General features: G+C 27.3%; 2 protein-coding genes across 4 annotated transcripts in view; one reads left to right on the top strand and one right to left on the bottom strand.

Annotated features, from left to right (window-relative positions):
* Positions 1-3,870: 3,870 nt before the first annotated feature.
* LOC129962664 (cytochrome b-c1 complex subunit 8-like) lies at positions 3,871-7,690 on the bottom strand. The gene is made up of 3 exons (XM_056076558.1): positions 7,561-7,690; positions 7,241-7,404; positions 3,871-4,104 (listed from the first exon to the last, which is right to left on the bottom strand). Exons 2-3 carry the CDS (start codon positions 7,392-7,394, stop codon positions 4,010-4,012), a joined length of 249 nt encoding a protein of 82 aa, XP_055932533.1. The 5' UTR covers positions 7,395-7,404; positions 7,561-7,690; the 3' UTR covers positions 3,871-4,009.
* Positions 7,691-7,889: 199 nt separating this feature from the next.
* The window catches only part of LOC129962663 (probable phosphorylase b kinase regulatory subunit alpha), a 40,560-nt gene continuing 39,061 nt past the window's right edge, over positions 7,890-9,388 (top strand). Inside the window, exons 1-3 of one of the 3 annotated variants that reach the window (XM_056076557.1) lie at positions 7,890-8,211; positions 8,610-8,768; positions 9,158-9,374. In XM_056076557.1, coding sequence (XP_055932532.1) covers positions 8,134-8,211; positions 8,610-8,768; positions 9,158-9,374 — 454 coding nt within the window. In that variant the 5' untranslated portion in view covers positions 7,890-8,133. The remainder of the gene's footprint in view (positions 8,212-8,609; positions 8,769-9,157; positions 9,375-9,388) is intronic. The other 2 variants (XM_056076555.1, XM_056076556.1) reach the window with 2 other exon arrangements.

Raw genomic sequence — 9,388 nt, 5'->3', positions numbered from 1 at the left:
ATGAATTCAACTTTAAAATAACGAAACTATGTAACTACCATTCCAATCTAAACTCTAAAATTTTCAAAAATCTCATTTTCTCACAAGTTAACAGGATCAAAAGGGTTTGCAATAATAAAAATTCCTATATTGAAGCATCAAACAACCTCATTAAAAATTTAATTAAAAATGAATTTCCTAGAAATTATTGTAATGTCAATTTTTTAATTAAACAAGGTATGGTTTGGGATTAATCCTTTGACTTAAATAAAAATAGAACTTTCCTTGCATATTAGATCACTCAATAGATGGCGCTGGGAGCCTACAATTTTTTACCTAAGTTACCGTTAGTGTTTTTAAAAAGCGTGAATCACAATCGATAGCTTAAAAATTCCTTGACTGCTGATGGTATGTTCTGACCTTTTAGTTTTTTCCCTTTAGTGCTATTTTTTGTTTTTATTGTTATTGTATTTTTACTTTGTAGTGGTTATTTTCTTCTAATTTGTTGTTTTGTATTTTCCTTTCTATTAAAATGGTATATCTCTTGGGCCTAATTTCAGGGGATTTTCGGGTCACGAGGAATCATTATTAGACTAATGTCTGCATTTCCTCACAGAAAAAAATCCCTTTCTTTGAATCCCTGCCTGAGGGTGACCCTTGAAAAAGTCTTCAGGCCGGATTCTTTTTTATATTTTTTTTGGTTCAATTTTTTTTTTTTTTGATTTTTTTATTAACTTGATTTTAGTACTTTTGTATCAATTCATCTGTGTTTTAGAAGTAGCTCCAGTTTGCGCACTCTAAATACTATGAAGTTCTTTTTTGGTTTTAGTTTGAATAGGTTATAATTTTTAGTTGCGATTTCGAAACTTTTGTTTCGTTTTCAAACTATTTCTTACTATAGATTGGTTACTTATATATATATATCTCAATGAAAACACTTTTTTTTTTAAATTTTAAAATGGTAAAAATTTATCCTCCTTCTATAATAGTTTCAGAACTTATCACTAAAAGTAAATAAAAAGTAACCAAAATATCTCTTAATTTTTTAAAACCACTCCGAAGTATACATTTTCATTCTCTAAATTTGATAATTCTAGGTCAGTCTGACCTGTGGAATATCAACACATATATTCTCCTTTAATATTAGTACTAGTAAGGTTAAATTATACAGTTTGCATTTCTGTGAAGGTAAGTACTTATAATACCACTTTTCTTCTAGTTAGCCTAAGTAGAAAAGATTGCCAGCAAATATTAATCATAATTTTAGGAAACTGTTGTAGATACAACATTTATTTTAACAACCTTCTCATTTATTGTGCATACTAAATTAAAGGAAATTGGAGGGAACTTGCAATTTCCTACATATATGAGACAAATATCAATTTTAATACATTAAGGCTGTCACTAAAATCGGGGGAAAAAATTCCTTGCGTTTTCTCTGCATTTTCTCTCTCTCTATATGCATTATAAGAGGAAATGCACAAACAGTACTTATGTGTTACTTACTTATAATGGAATAACAATACTCTATATTTTAATGAGTGGGAAAAAAATAGGTTCTTCAATAAATATGATTTAAACAAGGTGCAATTTTTAAAACATTAAAAATTTTAGGCATGCATTCAAATATTTTTTTATAGTATTTTTTCACAAATATAAAATACTCTGCTGAAAAACTCCCCTCCCCCCCAGTTTCAGAAACTCCACTAGTAATCAAGTAGCTTGTAGTCACAGTTCTAATACTAATATTTTTTCTTACCTTTAGGTTTTTTAAAAATCATCAAGCTCTATCAAAAATAAGTGTTGAATGTTTTTGCTTATTCAAATAGACCTCTTTTGACAATGTTTATCATTTAATTATTTAACAAAAATGAAAAGATTTTCATATAAGAAAGACACCATTGGTTCAGATATTCAAATTTTTTAAGAAATGGTTAACGAATATTATCAACATAAAAGAAGCTAATTTTAGTCATAATAATCAATTTACTCTAACAAGCATTTATCATATTTTCATTCATGGCAGATTTTTTTTTCTTCTTTTAAATTTAAATTATAAATTTTTTTATGTTGTCAAAAACTTTTAGAGTAAAGTTTTTGACAACAAATGCAAATGCTGATATTTTTCCGTTTGCAAATGCTGATATTTTTCATCCAGTGAACATCCAGAACAAAACTTGAATCAAAATTTAGAAAAACCAATAACTTTCAAGAAATAGGTATGTCTAGCTGGACTATCTTTAAATATTCTATGCATTGCATTTATAGTAACATCTATTTGCCATTCAATAAATTTATGTTTACACTAAAATGTTCAACGGATTATGAAGTCCACAAATATCTAGATCTAAAATTTTACGGTCATTTTTGGACAGAGGGTCTTCTTTGACATCATTTAAAAATTTTAAATTTAGGTTTGGTCTATCTATACTAATCTGTAGAAGTAACTGTATGTCCGAATTAGATATAACTGCTTTAAAATTCTCAAACAATTCTTGAGCAGTGGTATGACTTCAAAATACCGAATTCTGATATGCTGTGGAGGCTTTATTAGTTGATTCATGTCAATATCATACAATAAGATCCATTTGGCATTTTTGTGAAATATGATTCAAAGCTTCGTCAAACAACATTACAAATTTTACACTGATTAAAGATTTCTTATGAGATTGTTGAAAAACAGAGATGTGCAACATTTGTCCATAACAAATGATGCACATCTGTAAGAAACTTCAAGAACACGTTTGATTTATTTTACTATCAGTGAAAATATTTCTGATATAACATTGAATGCCTTAAAGGATGAATGTGATGCAACAAGTTTTAATATCCATAAAAGTACAGCTTTAAATGATTGTTCGTGAATTAAAAAGTTTAAAATTGGCTTATTATTGGACATCAAATTTCATCTCTTATCCTTCGATACTTTTAGATATAAAGTCAAATATAATTTATGACTTTTTTGAACAGACATACAATTTTGTATGTTTTCCACTTTTAACATGACTTATATGCATCTGTTTTCTACTTACTACTTAAACTTATTATCTTCTTAAAATGCCAGCTGTATGCAGCAAATGGATTTTTAGGAACTTTTCTGACCCATTGACAAAGTTACTTCATATTTTTATCTGTCCAATCTGTATTAAATGCAGATTTTCAGGAGCTCATTTTTTAAAAATTTCTATAATCTTCACTGAATAATCTCACAGTTTCTCAAATAATACACAAATCATTAAATAAACTCATGTGTGAGTGACTACTGTGATACTTCTGCAGATTGAATGTTGCTATTCCTGCAGAGAAATTTATTCTATTCTCTTACGCAATTATAGTAATCTCTTGTATATTCATTAGCTGCAATTAAGAAATCTTATGGAAAGAGAAAATTGTCTTTGAATTCGAAATTAAACTGATCTATACAGAATAAAAGGGGCAAATTTTGATGATTACACAGTTGTTTCATTTTTGGTGCAGTGGCTACAATTTTGTATTCTTGCAATGCTTAGAGATTGGCATTTTTTAGATATGGGGGGGGGCATAAAATTTCTTGCATTATGATGTGTTTTATGAAAATTTTCAAATTCCCCTTTTTTTTAAATGATTTAAATCTCCTGTATTTTCCAGACATCATGACAACCTTGTGCATACAATTAAAAATCAGTTATTGTATGAAATATTATATGGAAGACAGCAACAATGATAATCTTTCTACACAAAATGCACAGTGAAAATATTTCAGTCAATGAAGGAAGGAAAAACAAGCAAGTAATATCAAAAAGAAAGTGAGGAGCAAATATATTGTAGATTTAAATTAATATAATTCATAATTTTCAAACAAGTAAAGTTTTACAATGAATGAGAATAATTTTAAAAAACAAATTCCTAACATTTGTCATGAAATAATAGTTTTATTATATGCTGCATATTTTAGTATTAACCTTAGCAATTAACACATTTTAATGTTTATACATACACATACATATATATATATAAATATTAATCCAACTAATACTCCTTGAGCAGTAAACTATTCATCATTAGCAAAATCTGCAGGATTCTTCCTGTTGTATCTCTTATTTTCTTTATTACCCCAGTCGTAAATTAGATATCCCAAAATAAATGCTGGAAAGAAAGAATACATGAAAAAAATGTTTATAAAACATCCATGTAAATTCAACTACAATACTTTATGTTGAATGACTTTATATATATATATTGGGGCACATATTTTAGTATCATAAAAAAATTCAGATATAGAAATATTTTTAACAACATTATATTGGGTTGGCAACTTAGTAATTGCGGATTTCACTCATAGATGGCTTCAGTTGAATTTTTAGGTTTTCAGACTTAGTACAAATGTGAAACACATTTTGTTATTTGATAGTTGGCAATTCAGCTGTCAACCAGTAAAAAAATTTTTTTTGATCAGTTGCGTAGTTTTTGTTTGGCGTTCGTTAAAAAATGGAAAATCAAAAGGAACATTTTCGTCATATTTAGCTTTTTTATTTCCGCAAAGGGAAAAGCGCATCGCAAGCTCATAAAAAGTTATGTGCTGTTTATGGTAACGAAGCCTTAAAAGAACGGCAGTGTCAAAATTGGTTTGCCAAATTTCGTTCTGGTGATTTTTCACTCAAAGATGAAAAACGCTCTGGTCGTCCAGTTGAAGTTGATGACGACCTAATCAAAGCAATAATCGATTCGGATCGTCACAGTAAAACACGCGAGATTGCAGAGAAGCTTCATGTATCCATACATGCATTGAAAATCATTTAAAACAACTTGGCTATGTTCAAAAACTCGATACATGGGTTCCTCACGAACTGAAAGAAACGCATTAACAGCTGTGATTTGCTAAAGAAACGTAATGAAAATGATCCATTTTTAAAATGACTGATAACTGGTGAGAAATGGGTTGTTTACAACAATATCAAGCGGAAAAGATCGTGGGGCAGGCCAGGTGAACCAACTCAAACAACATCAAAAGCTGATATTCATCAAAAGAAGGTTTTGTTATCAGTTTGGTGGGATTACAAAGGAATTGTCTACTTTGAACTCTGACCACCCAACCGAACAATCAATTCTGATGTCTACATTGAACAACTAATGAAATTAAACAATGCAGTTGAAGAAAAGCGGCCCGAATTGACAAATCGAAAAGGTGTTGTATTCCATCACGACAATGCAAGGCCACACACATCTTTGGTCACTCGGCAAAAATTATTGGAGCTTGGTTGGGATGTTTTGCCACATCCACCATATATTCCTGCCCTTGCACCATCTGATTACTTTTTGTTTCGATCTTTACAAAACTCCTTGAATGGTAAAAATTTCAATAATGATGATGATGTCAAATCGTACCTGATTCATTTTTTTGATAATAAAAACCAGAAATTTTATGAACGTGGGATTTTGATGCTGCCTGAAAGATGGCAAAAGGTCATTGATCAAAATGGGCAATACATTACAGAATAAAGTTATTTACTTCCATGAAAAAATTGTCTCTGATTTTCTAAAAAAAAATCCGCAATTACTTAGTTGCCAACCCAATATATTTAGGACACATGATTTAAACATCCTTTTACATTTCTTTTTTTTTACTAGAAATTATAATTTCATACATAAAAAATTTTCTACTCTTATTTGTTTATAGATTTTCAGTTCTACAAGACAAAAAATAAAAATACATGGCCATTTCAAATGTAATTTAATCTAAAGTACACAGAATTGAAACATGTATATTATCAGGGGATCATATTTGCTATTACTGACTGTATTGATAAAAATATTGTTCATTACAGATTTTTTTTTTTCTTGTACTGAAATGTTCTAAGCATCAAAGTTTTTAAACTAAACAGAACTTTTTAGTAAACTTAATAGTTTATTAAAAGATTTACATAATCTTCTTCCTTAATACAATTAAGAGAACCTGATTTCTTATGAATGATAAATTAGCTTCAAACAGTCCTAAACCCTTCCAAAATTTTATAAGAGCAGAAGTAAATATTACATCAAATTTTTCAATAGGTAATCAATTTGATAAAATAGAAAAATATATAAAATTAAATAAAATAGAATATAAATAATAAAATAGATATAAAATATAAATAATAAAATAGAAATAGATATAATAATAATATAAATAATAAAATAGATATAAATAGAAAATTAAATACATTTTTTCAAATATCAAAGGACAGAAAACTCTTACACAGGCTGTTATTCCTCTTTAGTATTAATACATTATTACAGTATCTCAAGTGTTTTTATAAGAGACCATGTTAGAGCTTCAAATCCTTGAAGTTCAATTGAAGTAAGCTTTTTGTTTTCTTTTAAATGAAGTATAAAAAATATTGCAATTATTTAAAATTCAAATTTAAGATTTAAATAAATGCTTATTTCTCAACTTCCAAAATAAAAATAAAAAAAATTGAAATTATCAATCTGAGAAATATTAACTCGGAAATAAACAACCTAAATAGATGCAATTAGTATATGATCTTAACATACAAATTTTAAATTTATATGGTATTTTAAATTTATATTTTAAACAAAATCCATCAATGAACATTTATCAGTATGCATATAAAATTAAAACAAGCATTAAGAACAATAAAATTAAACAGATGCTGATAATTTAAAAAAAAAAAAAATCCAGACATTAATAATAAAAAAAAAAATCTGCACAGGCAGACAATTACCTGTAATTTGATATTAAGAAAACTTAAACTAAGGAAATGAACAAAAGAGTGAAATCTAAAATGGTCTTTACATCAGATTGAATATGAAAATTTGGGATACAATTTATTCATGGGAAGATTAACATTTCACCATGCACACTTAATTCTGTATTCTGAATAGAAACACAAATTTGAACTCATTAAAAAGAAATAAAAAAAAAACTTTGAAACAATATTGAAATACATAAAAGATGGCAAAAATGGAATTCATGACATGACCAACTAATGAAAAGAAATACCGCATTAAGGTCACTATGATTTCAAGATCAATTTTCATTATATTAGTATTGATCTTAAGTCCATTTAAAATTACATACAACAAAATGATATTTATAAAATAGAATTAATGATATTAGAATACTAATAATATATAGATTTTTACTACAGATGCTCCCAATAATTAATTTCACACTTCACAAAAAATATTAAAATCACAATGAAACAAATTTTATTTTTTAACTACACGTTCAAAATTTTATAATTCATTTAATGATAATTAATGCAATAATACAACTTACGGGGCGCTACATAAAGGATTTGACTTCTAATTCGTCTGACTAAATTAGGCAGACCCTTAGAAAACATTCCAGCAAATATATTCTGTTCATATGGTGACAGTCTGTAGTGGATAACACCACGGATTTTAGCCAATTCTCCAAACTTTTTACCCATGACTGATAATCTGTAATAAGAAAAGTTCAAAATTGGATTTTGCCGTACACATTTGGTCTCGATACATATCTTTCAGAATAAAATGATCTTATCTCCAGTAATTGAATCATTGGAGATAAGACCATTTTTAAAATCAATGTAGCGGCAAATTTTAAACTAAATGTACCTTTAGTAATGGATCCTCTCCAGAAAAAAAATTAATTTTAACGAAGAGTATAATCACACTGTCGTATAACAAACCTCACTCGCAAGGTTTTCAATGACAAAAATAATCACCTCACTTCACTTTGATCTAAATACTATTGTCTTATTAATTTTTCTTAATTCTAAATAATTTATTTGAATGCCGATACTGGAGCAGTGTAGATTTTTTTTGTTTTTGAAAATTATATCTGTAAATCTCTTCTCAAGAAATATTTAAAGTTATATCTTAAAAATATCTGAAGTATATAGTTCTGTGGTATGTGCATGAGCTGCTACTCCAACAAATCGACACTATTTCAAGCTGTGTTGCTAAAAGATTGTTCTCATTTGTTTTGTTTACTTTCATGGTAGTTTGTGTTGATAAGTTTTCATTTTGTTTTCCATGGAGAAGAAATTGTATTAATATTTTATCTTTATATGCCTTTGAAGATGATTTTGCATTTTAAAATTTATATAACTTAAGTTAGGAAGATTAAGGTGATCATTGGTTGTTTCGTCGAAATATACGGTTTAAAATTCTCTGTAACTAATAAAAATGAGGAGTCGCAGTAATTCGGGAGCCCGATTGGATTATTATCAGCGATTGGTCCATAAAACCATCCTTGATCATCAGGTAAATAACTGAATTTTAATAAATTGTGTGAGCATTGCATATTCATATTCAGGAACTCTATTTAAAGTACAAGGTTGCACAAGGTCATACTTTATTTTTCTTAGTAATATATCTTATCTCTTATTAAAAAGTTAAAAAATTATTTAAGCCGTTATTTTTTCATAAATTATTAAAAAAATATATGTGAATAAAAAAAAAGTTATTTATAATTTTAGGAGATTGAATTATTATTTTCTTGATTGAATTTTTAAAAATTATGTATTTGTAAAATTTTGTTCTTATTAAAATAATGATTATAATAATTTTTTGGATTAATACTTTTATGCATGATATTTTTTCTTAGTAAATAATTAAAAAAAAAATTCTTTTTAAAATAACAATTATTTTCTTTTCTTTAGAATCCTGTTACAGGTTTAATTCGATCTACGTCAAAAAATGATCATGCTTGGGTACGTGATAGTGTGTATTCTATCATGGCTGTTTGGGCTCTTTCCATGGCATATAAGAAAAATGCAGATTTGGATGAAGATCGTGCTAAAACATATGAACTAGAACAGGTTTAGAAAACATTTTTTTTTTCTGGTATTGTAGCATAACTGATGATTTAGTTTTTGATTAAAATTTTTGAATAAAGAGATCTCTTATCTTAATTTTATTTTATTATGTCTTATGAAATATGTTTTAATTCTTTTATAGTTTTTTTTAATTATAAGTTGGGGTAATTACTTTTGTTGATATAAAACTGTTGTTGAATAAATGAAAGAAATTTGAATAAACTATAAATATTTAAATAAAATTTTATATCTAAAAATAATTTAATTTTTTGCTTTTAAATTTAATATGAATGTAAAAAAATCTACATTAATTTAGTAATTTAGAATTAAAAAATATTATTTAATTACATTTTAAAAATTGGTTAGAGAGTTAAAGGTCTTTATTCCTTCAGAGTTGTGTCAAGTTGATGAGAGGACTTTTGATGTCTATGATGAAACAGAAGGAGAAGCTAGAAAATTTTAAGGAAACCCAAAATAAGATGGATTCTCTTCATGCCAAATACAGCTCTCAGACGGGAGCTACTGTTGTAACAGATGAAGGCTGGGGACACTTACAGCTGGATGCAACTTCTTTGTACTTGTTAACCTTAGCTCAAATGACTGCTTCAGGTATTTTTTCTTTT

The sequence above is a fragment of the Argiope bruennichi genome, chromosome 3 (genome assembly GCF_947563725.1).
Source record: "Argiope bruennichi chromosome 3, qqArgBrue1.1, whole genome shotgun sequence".
Classification (NCBI taxonomy): domain Eukaryota; kingdom Metazoa; phylum Arthropoda; class Arachnida; order Araneae; family Araneidae; genus Argiope; species Argiope bruennichi.
This window is presented reverse-complemented; position numbering and strand designations above follow the sequence as displayed.